This window comes from Mercurialis annua, linkage group LG7 (genome assembly GCF_937616625.2).
Source record: "Mercurialis annua linkage group LG7, ddMerAnnu1.2, whole genome shotgun sequence".
NCBI lineage: Eukaryota > Viridiplantae > Streptophyta > Magnoliopsida > Malpighiales > Euphorbiaceae > Mercurialis > Mercurialis annua.
The window spans coordinates 42,034,834-42,055,059 of NC_065576.1; the positions used below are offsets into that span (position 1 = coordinate 42,034,834).

General features: G+C 33.4%; 3 protein-coding genes across 8 annotated transcripts; 2 read left to right on the plus strand and 1 right to left on the minus strand.

Annotated features, from left to right (window-relative positions):
* The first annotated feature begins 2,403 nt into the window (after nt 1-2,403).
* Nucleotides 2,404-7,727, plus strand: LOC126656418 (peroxisome biogenesis protein 22). Its single transcript, XM_050350991.1, has 8 exons — nt 2,404-2,760; nt 3,417-3,656; nt 3,742-3,789; nt 4,852-4,908; nt 4,996-5,097; nt 5,666-5,731; nt 7,105-7,206; nt 7,361-7,727. Exons 1-8 carry the CDS (start codon nt 2,647-2,649, stop codon nt 7,463-7,465), a joined length of 834 nt encoding a protein of 277 aa, XP_050206948.1. The 5' UTR covers nt 2,404-2,646; the 3' UTR covers nt 7,466-7,727.
* Nucleotides 7,728-8,511: 784 nt separating this feature from the next.
* LOC126656563 (pentatricopeptide repeat-containing protein At2g32630) lies at nt 8,512-12,181 on the minus strand. 6 transcript variants are annotated; one of them, XM_050351156.2, is made up of 5 exons: nt 12,052-12,181; nt 9,623-11,673; nt 9,426-9,542; nt 9,025-9,184; nt 8,512-8,894 (listed from the first exon to the last, which is right to left on the minus strand). In XM_050351156.2, the coding sequence occupies exon 2, from the start codon at nt 11,566-11,568 to the stop codon at nt 9,724-9,726; it is 1,845 nt and encodes a 614-aa protein (XP_050207113.1). In that variant the 5' UTR covers nt 11,569-11,673; nt 12,052-12,181; the 3' UTR covers nt 8,512-8,894; nt 9,025-9,184; nt 9,426-9,542; nt 9,623-9,723. The 6 variants fall into 6 exon arrangements, with proteins under 6 accessions (XP_050207113.1, XP_050207110.1, XP_050207115.1 ...); XM_050351153.2 differs by having other exon boundaries at nt 9,025-9,192; XM_050351158.2 differs by having other exon boundaries at nt 8,512-8,918; nt 9,025-9,192.
* A 1,165-nt stretch (nt 12,182-13,346) lies between these two features.
* On the plus strand, nt 13,347-20,084 carry LOC126657698 (histone-lysine N-methyltransferase ATXR2). Its single transcript, XM_050352444.2, has 15 exons — nt 13,347-13,553; nt 13,651-13,726; nt 14,139-14,224; nt 14,325-14,692; nt 15,333-15,445; nt 15,572-15,603; nt 16,426-16,577; nt 17,730-17,811; nt 18,097-18,145; nt 18,235-18,289; nt 18,505-18,574; nt 18,656-18,725; nt 19,188-19,264; nt 19,665-19,721; nt 19,829-20,084. The coding sequence occupies exons 1-15, from the start codon at nt 13,461-13,463 to the stop codon at nt 19,937-19,939; spliced, it is 1,491 nt and encodes a 496-aa protein (XP_050208401.1). The 5' UTR covers nt 13,347-13,460; the 3' UTR covers nt 19,940-20,084.
* Nucleotides 20,085-20,226: the final 142 nt, after the last annotated feature.

Below are 20,226 nucleotides of genomic sequence, written 5' to 3' on the forward strand. Positions count from 1 at the left end.
TTAAGTAGTATTTTATAGTTAGACATTTATGTAATTTTATTTTTAAATTTATAAGCCGATCTGCCAATAATTATAGATGTTTTACTCAAACATCTTGTTTTGTGTCATGTCCGCAAAACTGCATTTGCAACTGCTTTTGATATATTGATAAAAAAAATGCATTTGAAATTTTGGATACATTTCATCTTTCTAGTAGAATCGGCTAATAATCACCAATGACCTCTGACTTTTAGGTCTGTAATCACTAAACCCTCTAATATTTAAAACGATCACTAAACCCCCTAATTTTTGTATCGATGCTCACACAATCACCTGAGCCCCAAATATGATTAAAATACTCCTGGTGTTGTCTTTTTTGGTCAACTATCATTCTTAAAAAAAATTGACGACGCCACATCAACTGCTAAATATAACTAAAAAGAAATAGAAAAATTAATCCAACCCAACTCAATCTAACGCAAACCATCCGACTCTGATCCTGTTGATCAAGAAGAGATCGTTCTTCATGAACGGATCCATGACACGGAACTGTTCTTCATGAACAGACTCCTTCATGGGTCTGTTCATGAAGAACATTATTCAGAATCATGTACAAAACGCGTCGTCGAAGGACTTGATTACACGGAAACGAAATAATATTTAGCAAACCGGATCTTATGAAATCACTTTTCTACTTGGAAATATGTTTCTATCTGGAAAGATAAATTTATTTAGGAAAACACTTCTAATTAGGACTTTTATTGAATTTTTTCTAATCAAACATATACTACTAAATAGGAATCACTTTCCTATTTCAACTCTTACAAAGGTATTCATCATACACTATATAAAAAACATGAGATATCCTACAAATACAACTGAATTCAATACACAAATATGATGCTTGATCTTAGACTGACTTAAGTATCTGAGAGTCAATCCGACAATCTACTTTGTTTCGCAGGTTTAATGTACAATCAAAAGAATAAACTCCATCATTATCTGAAAAAGCATTATAATATATTGAATTTTTTATACACGCTAATGGTGAAAAATTATTAAAAGACAAAAAATGCAAAAAATAATAAAGAAGAAAACAGAATGACGAAAAAGAAAAAAAACAAGAAGTGATCGACTGCGGCTACAATAATAATAACGACGACAAACAGTTACGACCATATACGAGACATATTTTAAATCTGAAGAAAAAAAAGCGAAAGAAGAACAACGACAAAAATAGTGAAGGCAACGACGACGACAAAGATAATAATAATAATGATGAATAATGGTGATCAAAAATTTGTAAAGATTAAAAAAAATAAAGAAGACGGAGAGGAGAAAATAGACAAAATTGATAGTCAGACGAAAAAGAAACAACTAATAGATGTTTTTTTATATATAATTGATTAATGAGTAAATATTCTTTTACAAAAACTTTCAAATGTTGGTTAGTTATGCTATTTTTTAAAGTTTAATGGGCTAATAGTCATCCATGATCCCTGATTTTAGGTTTCCGATCACTAAATCTCCCGATGTTTAAAAACGATCACTAATTCTCCTATTATTTGTGGCGGCGCTTGCTAAATCCTCTGAGGATGAAAATACCTATTTGGCACCGTCTATTTTGGTCAACTGACATTCTAAAAAAATTGGCGGCGCCACGTCATCAAAATACCCCTCTATTTAATTAAAATAAAAAATAAAAAAATTCACCCTACCCAACCCAAACCAACCGATCAACCCGTCGCCACACTACCACTGCCGATTTTTTTTTCGGTTTGTTCTTCATCATCAAGAATGATTTGTTCATAAAGAACAGATCCATGAGGACATGCACTTTTACCAAATAGCCCTTGCTAATCTATTAGTTAATTGGATGTTTTAATAACTATTAAGGTAAGCTGCCGCAAAAAAAATAATGCAAATTAAGGTAAGTCTGGAACTATTATTTTTATAGTTTATTGTCTTTTATTTAAATAACAACTTTGTTTCATTGGTCTAATTATCATGATATAGTAATTATCACCCGTAAGTAATAAAAAAATACACTTTTATCCTAAATTTAATTACTTATACTTCTAATAAATTACAATTTTAATTATTATTTAATATTTAATATTGTTATTTTTTATAAATAAGATTGATGATTTTTAATTAATTATTATTTTAATTGTTATTTGATATTTAACGAGTTACACTACGAGCCACGTGTGAAACACGTAAAGTGACACTAATATTTTAAATTAAAAATATTAACTTAAAATTTACACTAATAATTAGATGCAATAAGTAGATGCAAATTAGTGAAGAATAATTTTTTCAAAATAAATTTTTTTACTCTAACCCTATAAATTGTTGGTTTGCAATAACCCTATCCTATTTAATTTTCAGTTTTATATAACACGTTTTTCAAAGTTAAAAATTGCATATTGTTTTTGGTATCGACGAAAAAGAGATAAAATTAAAATATTTGATAAAAAGTCGATATAAACACAGAAGCTTGAATTCCATTCTTTGTTAGGGATCGCAAGGGCTTAGCTGAATCAATTCTTTTTCATCAACAATCAAAATTGACTTGTATCAACTTTTGATTGATACGATATAGCGTTTAGTCGGCGTTGCTGTTCTTGATCGAGGAGCGAATTGGGTGAATTTAGGGTTAAGTGAATGGCAGCAGCAGAATCATCGAAAGAAGAGCTGATTCAGCTGATTAAGCGATTCGGCGCTTATGTTACTCTCAAGATGTCTAATCTTTTCTCCACCTTTTCTTTCCATAATCTGGTTTTTCTCTTCCCTCTCTTTATTACTTTTTTGTGCTTTGATCTGTTTAATTTATTGTTTATTATCTGAATTGGATGCGTAAAGTATTCAATTTGGTGCCTAATTGGTAGATTTTTTTCTAAATACTGTTAATCTAGTGGAAAACATGAACATGGGATGATTATTTCATATGTTTGCTGAATCTTATTTTCAATTGAACCTTTTTAGAATTTGGTTAGGTTTCCTTTTACTCTAGCAGTCAAATTGAGTTATAATCAATCAAAGTAAATTGAGTTATAATTCACTACTTATTTGTCGGTGAAAATTATACATGTATAGCACTGATATAGATAGTAATTATGTTTTGCATTGAGCTGCCAACTAGGTAGCACAGGACAGGACACGACGAAACCGTGTTATTTTAGGGTTCCCTATGTGAAAAAAATGAAGTTTAGTGTCCGAAACGGGAATGAAGTGTTTGTGCTGCCTAGGCTGCCACAGTCTAGAGTCATTTTGGAGGACGGGCAATATTTTCGTTTGATTAAATTAAATAGTGGCCTTTCAAATGTGTGCTATTTATCTTATCAATGTGTGTTTCGAGTATGAGAATTTATCTCTACTTCATGTTCATGAGATTCGGGAGTTCTTACTGCTTTATCTAAAATGATCACTATCAGGATTCTCGATCTGTTGGGGCTATTGCGGGGCTTGCTGTTGCTATTGTTTTTACGTGGAGACTCTTGAGGTCACCTAATGGACCCCAGAGAAGACAACCCAAACGGCAAGCCCCTACTTCTAGTAGTAGTTCTGTTGTCAATGCTCAATCAAATCCGACACTGCTACCTTCTGGAGTTTGTTCATCTTCAGAGGATTTGAGAGCACAAAATGTTGTTGATGAGTTCTTCCAGCCGGTAAAGGTAAATGATTTTTAAATTTCTCCCAACTAATAAATTTTGTTCCTATTTTTGTAAGGTTTCTTATATTGTTTTAAATGCTTTTCAGCCGACTTTAGGGCAGATAGTTAGGCAGAAATTGAGCGAAGGAAGAAAGGTAAATATGTCCTTAGATCTGGTTACCGTTGTTCTTTCAATATTGCTTGTGTGCGCTTTTTATTTGAAGTATGCACTATATCCTCTGCTTTCTATTGCATCCTCAGCCTAGCTTTTTTTGAAAAGTTATAAATTATGTGCAAATTTGGTTTGACAACGGAGTTATTGATAGCTTTGTATGCTGAATATCTACATAACTTGCTTGCATGATCAAGTGCTACATATATACTAATTAAGAACAGAGATGACATTGCAGTCCACATCCAGATAGATTCTATAATTTTTTTGAATATAATGAAAGCCTTTGGTAATCAAGATGATTTGTTCTCCCCCGGTCATCATAATTGACGAATTGGGCATTAGTGAGTGAGAATTGATTCTGTGATGTCCTTTTATGTATAGAAGGGCCTTGTTTTCTAAATCATAGTATTGGCAAAGGAGTAGGTTTGTGTGACTCACTGGATGAAAATGTTTCTCTAAAGCTCAGTTCTTAGTTTTGTATGGTTATGAAATCTCGATGATAATGGGCTCAATCATTTAAATGCATAAATATCATACTATTGCTTGATATAAGATACAGTCATAGTTGCAGAGATTAGTGTAATTGGCCATTTTCAATTTGTTGTTGTTACTTTCTGTATTCGGTTATTTTGTGGCTGCCAAATTGAGTTTAAATCTCATAGCTTCATACATAAATATGTATGACCTACTGTACTGCATGTCTTTGAATATGACATGTTTTAATATACCACCTTGCATCAACAAGCCTTTATCAAGTTTATTGTTCACTATCTCAATATTGTATTTAGAGTGCTTCTCAATATTTCAAAGCATTTTTGTTGGTATTAAAATATTTATCATAGCATGTTACTGTCCGTTGCTTTTCTAGCTTCTGTTCTGATTATGTTTGAATATTCACTCCATTGTTCTATTAAAAAAATTGAATTGTTGAGGGTTCTTAAGTATCTGGTTTCTTGTTATGAAATAAGCAATAAAGAACTTTTTTCACAAAGAAAACTAGTGCTGTTAAGGATTTCTAGAAATGATGACTTGTTCTGTGTAGGTAACATGTCGTTTGCTTGGAGTAATCCTTGAGGAAAATACTGCAGAAGAGCTTCAGGTGACGAGATGCTTTTTTGTAGGGAAATTTGTGCTTTCTACTGGTAATGTGTAAGAGATCTAACTTGATTTAATTTGTTATAAGCAGAAACAAGCTACTGTGAGGTCCTCTGTGCTGGAAGTACTCTTGGAGATCACGAAGTTTTGCGATCTTTATCTCATGGAAAGAGTTCTTGATGATGAGAGTGAAGTACGTACAAACTTTGTTGTGTCGAGCATCACCTTGTGAAATAACTGAATATTATTTTAGATTTTTTTTAAAGTTTGAAATTGTGGTACTGTTCAACTCAATCTAAAAGTTTCTTACTTGTGTAAGTGTGTTCGCATCAGTAGTTAAGTGCATCCTGAGCCTAGCTTTTTTTCAACTCATTGATGACACTACTAACATGTGATTTTAAAAATTCTCTTTGCCAAAATGGATGCTTGAGTTTCTGTGGGACATTTTGTTTTCTATTTTTACTTGGCATTTCAATGGTTTTATTTTTTGATTCGTGCATGCTATCTGAATTATTATTTATTCATTGCATTAATGGAAAATTTTGAGCATGTCCTTTTATTTATTGGCCGAGACTAATTGGCCTATCGACTATTTTATTTAATTATCCTATCCGAGACTAAATGGCTTATCGGCCTATTTTTTTGCTGCACTAGTTGCCGATGACTCTAGTGTCTTTCAATGCATTGTTGCTAGTTTGGCTTATAATCGTCTACTTATGCTTATTTCTCTCATCATTTGTTTCATACATTATTTGCTGCAGCAAAAGGTTCTTGCAGCTTTGGAGAATGCGGGGGTTTTCACATCTGGTGGTTTAATCAAAGACAAGGTAATTGTTCCCTTCAAATTTACTTGGTTTTCATGGACAGTCACAGTTCCTGGTCTTGAAATGCTCTCTTAAATATAACAGATGCAAGTAGTTCATTTGGTAATTAAGAAATAGGCATTGGGGCTGTAAACGAGCCAAGCTGAAACGAGTATTGTGACACTCAAAATCATTTTCAGTTTAATATGTGATATTATATGACGTTTTCTGTGAAAGAGTGAACAAGTTATTATTGTGAATATTGTTTATAAAATTATATATAACTAATTATATTAAAATTTATTTCAAGAAGTTTGAGGTGTTTCAAATTGTTTCTTAAAATGAACTTAGATCAAAATTTGTTGGTAATGTTTGATTTATTTGTTCTATGTCAATTGTCAAACTTGAGGCAATCTCTAGTAGCTTGGATCATATTACAGCCATAGAGTCATCACAAATGTAGTCTATTTTTATAATGTGGGACTTACCTGTGCGAAATTTGATAGATTTTTGCATGAAGTCCCAAACTTTGAATTTTAGGTTTTTTTATTTTTTTTTAAGATCTGAAGCAGGATAAATATTGATAAAAGGATTTTCTGATCATAATACGTATAATTGCTGGCCCTATATGTCCAGGTGACTTCAAGAAATTGGGACAAAATCACCTGAGCCAAAATGGCTGGTGTAATATATACAGGGGTTGGGGTGTTTAAATCTCCTTATCTTTTTCCTTTCCCATCTGATATGAAATTCCTTGAGTGTTACTCTTTAAACATATATGAGTCTTTGATCATACCCAGTTTATGGTGTATTCCCTAGTAAGTTGTTCCGTGACTTCCATTGGGAAAAACTTCTAGGTGGCCTAAGAAAGATTTTAATAGATGGTCTTTGAAATAAATAGATGGTCTCAGAAAGAAGGTAAATAACCTCAGATTTTCTTCATCATCAAAGTATTGTGTCCCTACTTCAGCAATGATTGATTTGCATGCGTAGGTTATGTTTGGTTGGTATTCATTGACTAAAACAGTATTGATTTGATTGTAGTGCTTATTGCTTTCACAGCATGTGACGGAATGATGTTCAAGGTCACAAATGTAATTCCCAAAATACATGTTGTAGTTTAGTTCTAATGATGATGATAGAAAATGACATCAAAGTTACAAGAGAAAATTTAGTGAACATTGCCCAAGTGTAGTCAAATTTAGTGAGAACATTGCCCAAATGGCATTGACTGATACGGGTGAAACAGTTGAACAAATTAACACTCAAAATAAATACTGACATTATATTACGGGTTATTATGCAGGATTTTTAGTATTGGCATTTTCTTTTCTTTTTTTCCTTTTGCCTTCAATTCAAATTTGTTTTTATGTCTAACATATAACGTAAACCTGCAGGTTCTCTTTTGCAGCATAGAAAATGGACGGTCATCTTTTGTCCGGCAACTAGAGCCAGATTGGCATATTGACACAAATCCTGAAATTGTTTCTCAGTTAGCTGTAAATATCCTCCACCCATTTTTTTTCTTCAGAATTTCATTCATCGTTTAGTAGAAGCATTCTATATTATTGTTCATTTTCTACTGATTCTGGTTTTCCGTTTGCCTAATTGTTGCAATACGTACAGTCTGAGTTTTGGTTTTATATGTTACAGAGGTTCATCAAATATCAGCTACACATCTCTCCTACAAGACCTGAAAGGAGTAATGCAAATGTATTCAGCTCCCCAACGTTGGAACAGTTCTTTGGATGCGTTTGAAGCAATAATCGTAAAATTTTATATCGTTCATCATTTTCAAACTAATGACATCTCTTATGCAGTTGTTGATTTTCCAATGAGAAGTGGCTGCAAATTCCTTTCTATTTTGTTTGAAATTTGTGCATTAGATTGGTCCCATCTGAACACTTTTCAACTGGAAATTTTCACTAAATGGATTGATTGTATGTAATCTGTATCAGTTGCAAAATATGTAAACATTAACATTAGTTTTGTTTTCCTAGTTGCAAGTAAAATTGTACAAGTCACACGGTGCATTGCATTTTTTTCTTGTTTCTTGAACAGTGTCACACTTTAGCAGATTGTCATGGAAAATGAAGAGTTCTGTATTTGTTTTTCAACCGGCTGAGATGTTGGGCAGAAAATTCATTTTTTTGACCACGGGGACCGATCAATTTTGTTTTCTGACACGATTTTTGTTAGTTGTTAGAAAAGAAAAGTGCATAATGTAATTAGCAGGAAATTTAGAAATTAGTGAAATGAAATGTCTTAACTTAAAAGTTAAGAGTATGAGTCCTTACTTCACAATTTATCCTCTAAACTCTCTAACCATTTAGTGCCAAGTTGATGTTAACCAGTTCACACAATCGCAATTAGATTACAAGAGAGCAAAATTTTCTTAAGAGTTGGTAAATGAATTCATAACCAATTGAGAAGAATTGTTTTCTTAAAAGTCTCTACTTGGGCAAATGAATTCATTACCAATTGAATTATACCTAATTCGCGAATTAAATATCAATTTGATACCCAACTTGCATCGTTTTGACTAATTAATTTCATCATCAAATTAGTTAGAAAATTGTCTATTGTTATTGATTTGCCCAGTTGATTATAATTGATTATAATTTGATAATAATTGATAAAACATCTTAACTAATTTGATAATAAATTAAGTTGTTTATGCTTATTGATCAATACATTCAGATTCAGGGAACAAATTGATATTTAAGTTCTTAATTAGTTGCACCACTTGAGCTGTATTTAATTGATAAATTCGTCCATATTCAGTACAGTAAGAGATGCACGAGTTATTAACCAGTCACTCCAAAATCAAGAAATATTTATATGAAATTCGAATCAGTTGTACACAAATCGTCATAAAAATCAGCTATTACCAAATATTTATACGAGATTTCAATTTGATTAATCAAAATCTATAATTTTCTTCAGTTTAATTATATATGTACATAAATCAAAACGACATCATTTAGAAGTTTGATTTTTTTACGGATTTAATTAACCAAACTCAAAAACCTAACTGTTTACTTGTTAATATCCAAATTAATTTCAAATAAATCAGCCTAGTCTATGCAGGCATTAATGAACCTCGGGACATTGTAATTCGATATGAGAATCACAAGTTTGATAGTTGATGGTGCTACATGATATCTCCCAAACCTGAGCCTTTAATCTGCACAATCAAATAAGAATGAAGCTAAAGAGTTTCTGTTAACTGGATCTTGACTAATCAATGCAAAGATGAACAATCAAGCTAAAGACTTTTATTTGCTTTGAAGAAAACAAAATCTAAGCATTATCACCTCTTTTAAGTTCATCTGCATTATCATCTTTCGCCTTTTGAACCTCATTCCTCGGGCTGATACCATGGTATCTGGGAGACTCTTCATCACCGACATTTTACATGCTCGTCAGCTGTAGTGATGCCAGAGTAGAGATGATCTCCCAACTTTCAACGTCGACCTAGCGACCTAAGCATTGTGAGAAATTAAATGAAATAGGAAAATCACCTAATGCCAGAAAAACAAGCCGATAGATAAGAGAACCTTAAGAGAAAAAGGAACCAAGAGACAGAATATGATTAAGGAATCAGAAAAATGTTATAAAGTAGGAATTCACGCATTTAGTCCCTCTTCAATCCGTAATAAAGTACTAATAGATGGCATAATGACAGAAAAAGGATGAAAAACTCGTAGTTATTTACCTACTACATTCCTCTTTCTCTTTAGACAACTGAACATCAAGTTCCCTGACTTTCTGGAAGTAAGAATATCTACTTCTTCAACTAAGGTATTTCAGAAAGCACATTCACTCAACTTTCCTACTTCAGCAATACAACAGAAATAATAACCATATGGTTTGCAAAACAGAAATCAAAAGTAACTAACAATATCTCTTTACCTCGTGTTTAAAAGAAATCAGCTGAACCAGATCCTTCTTCATTTACCGTTTGTTAAACGGTCGAAGCAAGATTGCTAAATTTCCTCGGCAATGGTATAAAGCTACATTTTATGAAGGTTGGCCACAAGAGAAGCATATAATCTGTCATCAGGGGTAAGGCCTGCTTCCATCATCTCATCATACAATCTAAAAGCTTCTTCAGATCTTCCTTCTTTGGACAAACCAGATATGATTGCTGTATAAGTTACTACACTAATGGTCAAGCCCTTCCGACGTACTTCATTAAGCAGATTCAACGCCTCTTCTACCTTCCCAAAAACACATTCCCCATGCATAAGAATTGTGTATGTATAGATATCCGAGATTATTCCACGAGTTTCCAGTTCTTCTTTTAGTCTGTAGGCTTCCTGCAACTTTCCTTTCTTGCAAAAGCCATCTAATAAAGCATTGTATGTCACAATATTCGGCTTCCCTCCCTTTTTCTTCATGTCCCGAAACAGCCACTCTGCTTCTACCAAGTTCCCTTCTTTACATTGTATGTCAATCAAAGTAGTAAGACTCACAACATTAGGATCCATACCTTTCTCTACCATTGTGAATAACCACCTCTTTGCTTCCTCGTGCCTATTCAATTTACACAACCCACTTGCAATGGTGTTATAAGTAAATATATCACTCTCAAATCCCTTCATCTCCATTACATCTTTTATCCTTAAAGCTTCATCTATCATTCCTCTTTTGCAATATCCGTATATAAGCATATTAAATATCATTTGATTCACATCAAACCCATGGCTTTGCATTTCATTCATTAACATCTCAGCGGCGTCCATCTGTCCAGATTTACATGTGCCTTCAATCAAAGCACCATAAGTACAAATATTGGGAACGGACCCTCTCTCCGTCGACTCATCAAATAACTCAAATGCTCTTTTCATATTCCCCAGCTTACAATGCCAACTAATAATCGACGTATACACATAAATATCCGCTTCTACACCTTTCTCATGCATTTCCTTGAACACTTTCTCAGCTTCAACAATCTTGCCGGAAGCTCCATACCATTCAATCAATAGTGCATAAGTAGCCACATTATATGCAATTCTATCCATCTCCATTAACCTCAACATCTCATTAACACCTTCAAAATCCATTCTCTTAATATAAGCATTAATAAGAGTATTACACGTGATGACATTTGGTTTAATCCCTTTACCAGCCATTTCAAGCATCAAATCCTTAGCCTTTTCAACCCTCCCTTTCTTACACAATCCATCAATCACAATGGTCATAGAATAAACAGTAACATTCACGTGGAACTCAACCATTTTTTTAAAGAAATCCAAACATATCACCATTTTATCACTTCTCTTCAAAGCAAGCAAATACACTATACATGACCTATCATCAATCTTTAACCCATTATGCACCATATAATCAAACACTTTTAAACTCTCATCAAACATCCTACAATCAGCATAAACTCTAAACAACATATCACACAGCTTTTCAACAAAGTTGGGTTCATCAAATCTTTTATCAACCAAAACAATGAAGTCCGAAACCGGGCATTGAACATTTCTATCCATTGCAAAGCATGTCAAAACATTCTTCATTTCTGCAAATTTTCTAGCTTTAAACAGCCTAGATATAACGATTACATGGGCTCGGATATCAGGTTTATGACAAACGAGCGACTGGTTGGTTCGAAGAAACTTGAAGAAAAGCAAGCAAGAATAAGTTGAGAGAGTTGGGTCTGAGAGAACAAGACTTGTTGTGCAAGAATCAAGATTGGAAAGCAGAAATGGTTTCGTTTCAAGCGGTTTTAGTCCTGATTTGATAAGGATGTTTGTGACCTTTCCTGCAATTTCTTGCCTTGATATTGAAGTAGCCATTGTGGTATTATTGGATATCTTGAATGCATTTATAAGTTTCTGATGTGCCATTTGAGGTATATGTAGGCACTACATAAACATATCACCTAGATAAAACGAGTAACAGTTGCACCAAAATTCAAAGTAATGTAAGCCATGATCATCATCACACAATCCCTGTCAATTAAAACACAACATAAATCACCAACTCGAAAGCAGAATCAGTTAAAACCATGAACTTGGCATGCATACGAGACGGACAGTTTATGGTTGGTAGTTGCCCATCTTATTATTTTGAGTTTTTTTAAAAAAAAAATATGAATATGTAGCATTGCCGACCTTTAAATTTATATTCTATGAACCTTCTTAAGAACTTTCATTATAATCTTGCCCACCTTATTAAAAATTTCTATGTCGGCCATTGCATAACATAGCTAGAAAACAACAAAGCTTTTTACCTCCATTACCCGTAATTTTGGTAAAATAGTAGTTAATTGAGCAACTTGAAATTTGGGATAAACGAGGTGGAATATCAAAACTAATATTTACACTTACCCAGTAAAAAAGGTTCCTCAGAAGAGACCAAGACTCAAGAAAATGGGCGAGTCAGTGGACCGTCTTCAGTTTCACGGTGGATGATGCTGTTGTGCGGAAATGATTTGCAGGATGAGTTAGAGCAGGGCTTTCTAATTATCAAAAAAAAGTGATGTTAAAATAATTTTGAACAAAGAATCAGTTTACCCCCTCAACTTAGCACGAAGTTTTAAAAATGTCCAAAATAAAAAATTTATATCATTTATATCCTGAACTTGTCAAACAGGCTCAAAAACCCCCTCTCCGCTCTCACCCAAAAGAGGGACGCACTCGCTGATTTTGATGGTGGGTTTTTTAATGGTGTTTTTTTATGACAAAAAGTTTAAAATGATCCTATTTTTTTAATGTTTTAAATTGATACTATATAATAATTGAAAAACAATTTTAATTCTTTTAATTTAAAACTTTACATATTAAATTAACCCCGTGATTTATACTTTTTGCAAAAGAAAATATTAAAAAAATCAATCTCAAGCGAGGAGGCTACTCCTCTCCTCAGAAGAGGAGTTATTGCTCCGGTGAGGAGCAGATGCTCCTCACAAGAAGAATAGACGGAGAAGCTGTTGCTCTTCTCCGGAAATCGAAAAAAATTAATTTTCTAAAAAAGATTCAAAAAGGCCCCTAAATTATAGAATTAATTATGATTAATTAGTATTTAATTATGATTAATTATAATAAATTACGATATTTATAGAACTCACTCTTCAATTAAGGTGTCATGTCAGCACATGGGTGTTTTTGAGCTGGTTTGCACAAGTTCAGTGTGTAAGTGATACGGCTTTTCAATTTTGGACTTTTTTAATACTCTGTGCCAAGTTGAGGGGATAAAGTGATCCGTTGTTCCAATAATTTTCTGTATTTATTTATGCATATAAAATTGAACAAAACATCAACGTGGTTCTCAAATTTGTATTTCGGTATCGAATAAATATATTTTAACTTTTTCAAATCAATTAGATATTTAAATTTGTATTTTTGGTGTCAATTTAAATTATTTTTAATTTTATCAGAAAATTAGATGTCCCAATTTTCTTAATTTAAGTCAAGTAATTTAAAAAAAAACTATAACCCAAACACAAACTTATATTATCCAGAAGTACGATTTTAAAGACCTAATTGAATAAAGTGGTCTATTTACTCTCAAAATACAATTTTAAAAATCTAATTGACCTAAAAAAATAAAATGTACTTATTTGATTCTGAAATACAAATTCAAGGTCTCAATTGACCCTTAATTCATAAAAAAAATGGAAAAGGCACAAAAATGACTCAAGTCAGCAGCCGCTTAAACCCAAGCTAAACCTCTATTAGCAGCGGCCGCAGCAGCAACGGTGGCTGCAAAAACAAAGAAGAAAGATTTGGTCTTTGAAATGGAATTGAGTAAGAGTAAATGCCCAATTGATAAAAAGTGCGCTTCTCAAATCTCCGCTCTTCTGCAGCCTCTTGCTCCTCTTCAAGTCCAGGTTTTTAATCTTTACTGTTTAGTTGTATTGTAGTATTAGAATTGACATAAAAGTTCGTGTATTTGGTGATATGTTTCTTTTTTTTTCTTTTTCAAAGGAGTATTTCAAGGAGCTTATATCAACCAGGGAATGCCAAGGCATCAAAGTTCATCAGAATACCCAATTTGGAAAAGGTAACCAACTTTTTCTTTTGCAGAATCTGTACTAGTGGTCATCTGAGCGTCATGCTCGTGAGTTCAAACCCCGGCTACGTCCTTTCCAGTAAAGGGATTGGTCGGGACTGGTCTGCTGGCCATTATAGCACGGAATTGTCATGTATGTGGACTTGCGGGCGGTCCACATCCTGGGGTTTGACAGTGATCTTGGGCTTCGGCTCGGGGGAGTGAGTCCTCGTCACAGAAAAGATACTGAGTTTATGTGATACTAAGCTTACAAAAGAGTTTTAACAGTTCACTGATCCTTCTTTTTATCATTAATTATGGTATTATAGGTTGCCATATAGCTTAATTTCTAAGTTCTTGGATTTTGGCTTGTAAATTGTTATATGCATGTCACTATTTACTTATGTTCAATGATGTATTTCAGGTGTCCATGCTGACTTGGATTTCAAGGAAGGAGAACTTATTTTGAAGGATCAAATGCTTGTGGGTATTCAGCATCTGTCAAACAAGGTATTGGAATGATAAATGTTGCCTTTTCATTGTTATATTCCTGTTTTTTTGCTCTAAAGATTGCAATTTTTCAGTTTACTTTTTCATTTTCCATATGCAGATTGACTGTTTAGTGTGTAGCTTTTGTTTCAAATTTATCGGGTCAATAGAACTTCAAATTGGGAGGAAGCTCTATTTGCATAACTTGGGTGTGCCGACAAGCAACTCATCTAATAAGGGAACACTTGCAACTGTTTCCGATGATTTTGATGACACAAATTCATCTGATGAAGAAAATGATCATTACATGAAAGATTGTAAAAATTCAGAGAAATGTGCTTCCAGCAGTTCCAGACAAAAAGTTAGTTTGCCTAAAGGGGTTACGGAATCATTAATGAATGGTGACTTAGTGCTGCCCCACTCCAACAAATTTCCTTTACCTTCAGCCATTTCTTGTCCTGGGGAATGTGGAGAAGCATTCTACTGCAGGTGAGTCGATTTTTTTTTCTGAAATGGTGAATGGCTCCTCCAAGTGTGATCTTTGATTCCTTATGTGCTTTGATGAATGTTTAAATTAGGAATGCCTAACTATTCCTCCGTGAACATTCTAGGGCTTAATATATGTTTTCCTCTGGAATATAACACAACTCTGCTGTTCTTCCAGCTCATTTAAATTGACAACTATCCTCGGTAGCTAAACCATGTTTTGCAAGAACAGATCAAATGGATTATTTCAAGCCAGCAGCTCTTGATTTTCCTGCTGATATGCAATCAAGATGCTCTGATTATGTTGTTTCTCTATGAACTATAAGGGCAATTGAGCTTTTATTCAAAATTATTTTGGGAAGTCTGGGGAAGGCTTATTAAAGTCCTAGGACAAGATTCTGCAACATGGACTTGAAGTAGTGACGTAAATGTGAAGGCTTAGATGGGTATTTTATTGTTTTTTCGGCTGGTCTGAGGCTACACGTTTTTGTTTTTACCATACTTTTGAGTGTAGTTTTTCTTGTCTTTAAATAATAGTTTTTACAAAAATGTCAAGGCTTATTTGCATGTTGTTTCTACTTTTGTCTATTAAACATCCGGTATGAAAGATTACCTTCTTAACAATAGTGCAAAACGGTTGTAGCAAACTATGTTCAGAGGCAGATTGGGCATCTTCTCATTCATTACTTTGCACTGGAGAAAGGTCACAGTCACTGTCTAGAGATGCACTTCTCAGATTCATTCAGCATGCTGATGGTATAGTCTAAAACATTCAAGGCCATTAAAGTAAATTAATTTTTTCTAGTACATTTATTTTTCCTGCTTCATTTGTCTAGCTTCTTAATTAATATTTTCTTTCTTTCATTTTGTTTTGCTTTGCAGAGACAAATGATATCTTCCTCCTTGCAGCTAAGGTGCTACTATCTGTAACTTTCTTGTTAACATTTAAGTAGTGGGGAGTGAGCCTGGTGGATTGTCATGGGAGTCAAAAAAAGACCGATGCAAGTTGGAATTTCAAACTTTTCCCTTACTAGTATAAGTTATTATTATCCTTGGCCCTGCATCCTGAAGATCACATGAATTTACAATTCTTTTACCAACTTTAACCTGCTTTATAATTGATAAAAAAAGCGTCTCGAGTAGGAAACGCACCATGGCATGTAGTATTATTTTATGCTGAGTTTCATTGAATTGGCTGGCTAACATGGTGGAGTAGGCTGAGTGCCATTTAAACTCCTGCACTAAAACTTAGCTGAACCTATCTGCCCTAGAGAGAAAGATCTAAGCTGTAAGATCTCCGAGAAGTGTCCGTGCTTCATTGGGTAAGAGAGTTCCAAATGGACCCTTAGTCAATACGTAGATCAAAACAATGTCCACAATGTTATACAAATATCAAAACAATGTCAAAAATGTTGTGCGGAAATTTCTGCTGGCCAGTCAATCATCATTCATATTCATACACAGTGCCAGAACAAATGTTTGTCTTAGCTGGATCTAATTAATGCACATTGCTTTATCTGAAAGTGATTTGAAATGTGAATGCAACTAATTCCTTATGCTATTTCTTGACAGAAATTTTTGATTCACAATTTTATATCTGATATCAAGATGTATTTACTTAATAAACATACAACAAATCGGAAGTACTTCCTTTTCTAGCATTTGGTATGGTGCAAGTAAAAATGAAATTTTGTACTTCATATAAGTAGCTGAATTTCTTACCCTCTGTTTTGCAGACAATTGCTTTCACCATTTTAAGATATAGAAAGCTAAAAGCTGCTTGTCTAATAGGAAAACAAAATTGTACTGATTCTGTTGAGTTGGACCGCTCTGGACTCTCTTTACTTTTGGAGGCATGGAAACCAGTATCAGTTGGACACAAGAGAAGGTAGACATTTTATGATTATTTTCTCATGTAGGAGAGTGTCCATTAGAAAGGTTCAGGTATCACTTAATGAAATGTCATGATACTTCAGAGACATTTAGGCAACCATATGTTGGTGCATTTTAGTACTGTACAAGTGTATATACAAATAAGGAAACAAAGGAAAACACTAAAGTAGCAAGGAGCTTTAAAATAAAATGAACAAAACAAGTCCAATTATTGAATAGTAAGGGAATTTTAACTAAAAAATATGTTCACTAAAAGATAAACTAGAAATTTATGGACCTTCATCCATTTTCAATCTATGTAATTAACATTTTACATCTAAGCTTTAAGATAGGGTGTTCTAAAATGGTGTCAACTGGTGCTTTTGTAACTCTCCTTTCTTCCATATATCTTCATAGACTCTACAACTTTCTTCCTTTGTTTAATTATTTCACTCTTTCATCTTCTATATTAATAACAATATGTCGACGTTAAAATATCCAAACACTCTTGAATTAATAAAATTGTAGTTTATATGATATTAATTATCTCTCATAGACTTACTTTGTATACTTTAGAAGTCATTATTTATCATCAATACATTCATTCATGCATTCTACGTTTCGATCTTCATTTCCACTTTTCTATAATCTTTTCATTTCTATCCCCATCTCCAATTAAAATTATAGTGTAAGAGATGATAGCAATTGCAAGGAATAATCAAATGATATTTCTAAGTGGCATTTTTACAATACGGGAGGCCATTCCCTAAATATTCTTAAAGTTTAGGCTTAATTAAGTTGTTTATATTTGTTAGAAAGAATGTTTTACTTTCTTTGGAAGTCTTTTTTTTAATAGTTTCTTATCAATATTTTTCTCATATGTAAACACACAAATACACATACATATAATATCTTTATTTTCCCAAAACTATTTCTCTTTTAATGATATTTTATTTTATAAAAGTTTAGTTCATAAAATAATAATTTCAAAATATTTTCCAATTTAAAGGATTATATATTTCTAAATTCAAATTGAACAAAAAATATAATCCATGCAAAGCACAGGCATCCGTTAGTTATATTATGTGTTCTACATACTATCCAATTTCATAGTTTTGAGCAAACAGAGATTGTTTCCCTTTTTTATTTTATCTTCTTTTGTCTTTAGGTGGTGGGAATGCATTTCGTTGCCAAATGATGTTGATGATGAAATTGCGTTTAGAATGGAAGTAAGGGATCTTGCATTCACGGTAAGAATTGTGATCACATAAGCTAAATCCATAATTTTCTGCAGTTTCGATGCATGTTCAAATGTGGTCCAGCTCGTAGTCTTGGCGCATGTTCAAATGCGATCCAGCAAAAAGTTTCTCTTGTTTTTATCCCTCTATGAATTGTGCTGTGAAGAACAGATTGATCTGTGAAATAATAATTGTCTAATAGTCATTGAATCTAAGTTACTCTTACTATTATATACACCGTATCTTTGAAAGTTTACATGTTTTCAGTCCTTATGCTTCTGTTTGAACTTTTTGCAGTCACTGCAGCTCCTTAAGGCTGCCATCTTCGACCAAGAATGCGAACCCTGTATCCTGTTGTTGGTTAAAATAAGTTCTTTTGAAAGCTATTTCTTACCATTCTTACCTTATTATATTGAATTCCTTGACACAGCCAAGTATTCTCCCTTGAAATCTTCGGGAACCTTATTGGCATGTTTGAGCAGAATAATCTGTAAGCATCACCACTTTGGGACTCTACTCTTTCTTGCCCTACTGCAAAAAAATTGTTAACCGTGGATGTAGTAATATGGTTAATGCAATGAGCCTGGTTTAGCATTGAAACAAGATGCAGATGATTCAAAACAAGAAAGACAATTTTATCACTTATATCATATGCTCGATTTCCTTGAATATTTTAGGTAATGGCTTAAGTTTCATTTCTGACAGTGATTTGGTTGTAGCCTCTCCGGTAGAAGATTACTTTTTGTACATTGATGATCTTCCATATCCTGAAAAGGTTAGAGTTCTTGTCCTTTTGAGTAACAGAACTTATGTTTTCAAATAGAATATTGATTTTACAGCCATCAAATAATTGCAGAGCAAAGCCGAAGAAATTACAGAGCCCATTCTGGATGCTCTTGGTGATGAATATTCGATTTGTTGTCAAGGTATAGTTTAAGTTCACTGCAATTGCTTTGCCAATCAGTTCTGACTACCGATTCGATTTATATATAAAAAAATATTTAAATTAAGTTTGGTTTTTCTGTTCAGTTTGCGCCAAAAGTTAAACTGAAAAATAGTTACTCCCAAAATCAAAATTAAATAAAACTGCACGACTTGCTGTGCTGATTGTATGATTCTGAAAAACATGAAGTTAACATGGTATATGCTAAATCAGGCATTCCTTTTTAGGTATTTCTGACTGTAGCTAATGGATTGAAAAGATTAATACAGTGCTGCCATGTTATCCTGTCTCATATTGTCTGTGTTTTTAAATGAATCAGGCTTCTAATTTGTATCTGTTGGAGGAAGTCGTGTTCGGCTGAGACTATAACTTTTTTTGTTTTATTAAATGGTGCAATGCAAGTTTATTTTATGATCTAACTTTTTATCATTAAATTATGCATCAGGTACCGCGTTTTATCCTTTGCAGAGTTGTATGAACCACTCTTGCCACCCAAATGCAAAAGCCTTCAAAAGAGAGGAAGTATGTTTCGAGTTCATTTATGGCTAAACCTATCTAGAGGTCCTTGTACTATATCATTTTTGTTCAAAAAGTCCTTGTACTATTTTTTTATTCTTCAGGTCCCTGTACTTGGCAAAATTCCAATTTTCAGGTCCTTTTGAGGGACTGGAGGAACAAAAAAATCGTAAGTAGAGGGACTGAAAAAAACTAAAAAAGGACCTAAAAATCAGAAATTATATAAGTAGAGGGACCTGAAGAATAAAAAAATAATACAGAGGCTTTTTGAATAAAAATGATATAGTACAAGGGTCTCTAGATGGGTTTAGCCTTCATTTATATCTATGATATTTAAGGTGTAATTCACTTTTCATTTCACTACTGGAACAAGCATTTCACTCATTTTGTGCATCATCAATTGCAGGACAGGGATGGCCAAGCTACGATCATTGCGCTCAGACCCATTTCTAAAGGAGATGAGGTCGTTCATACACGCATCATTTTGTGTTCGGTTTTTGCACACCCTAATCTTTGAGGAACTGCCTATATTGAACTTAGTTGAATGAACATTTACATTTGCATTTTCAGGTTACCATTTCATATATAGAAGAGGAGGTCCCTCTGGAAGAGAGACAGGCTTTACTAGCAGATTATGGTTTCAAATGTCGGTGCGCCAGGTGCTTACAAGAAAACACCTAAATTCCGCAAATCATTTTACTTTGATAATTTATCAAATTTTGCAAAATTTACTTGTCCTATTTAATAATTTGTTGAAATTCTATCTTCTGAACGTCTCCTTACACGTGTTTGTGGAAACATCCTGTGATAGCTATTACTAACTTTATACCTCTGCTTTAACTTTGCCATTGCACAAACGCTGATAGGGGTGAGCATTAAACGGTCAAAACCGAATAACCGAACCGAACCAAACCGAATTAATCAAACCGAAATATAATTTGAAAATATGGTTCGGTTACGGTCCGAAT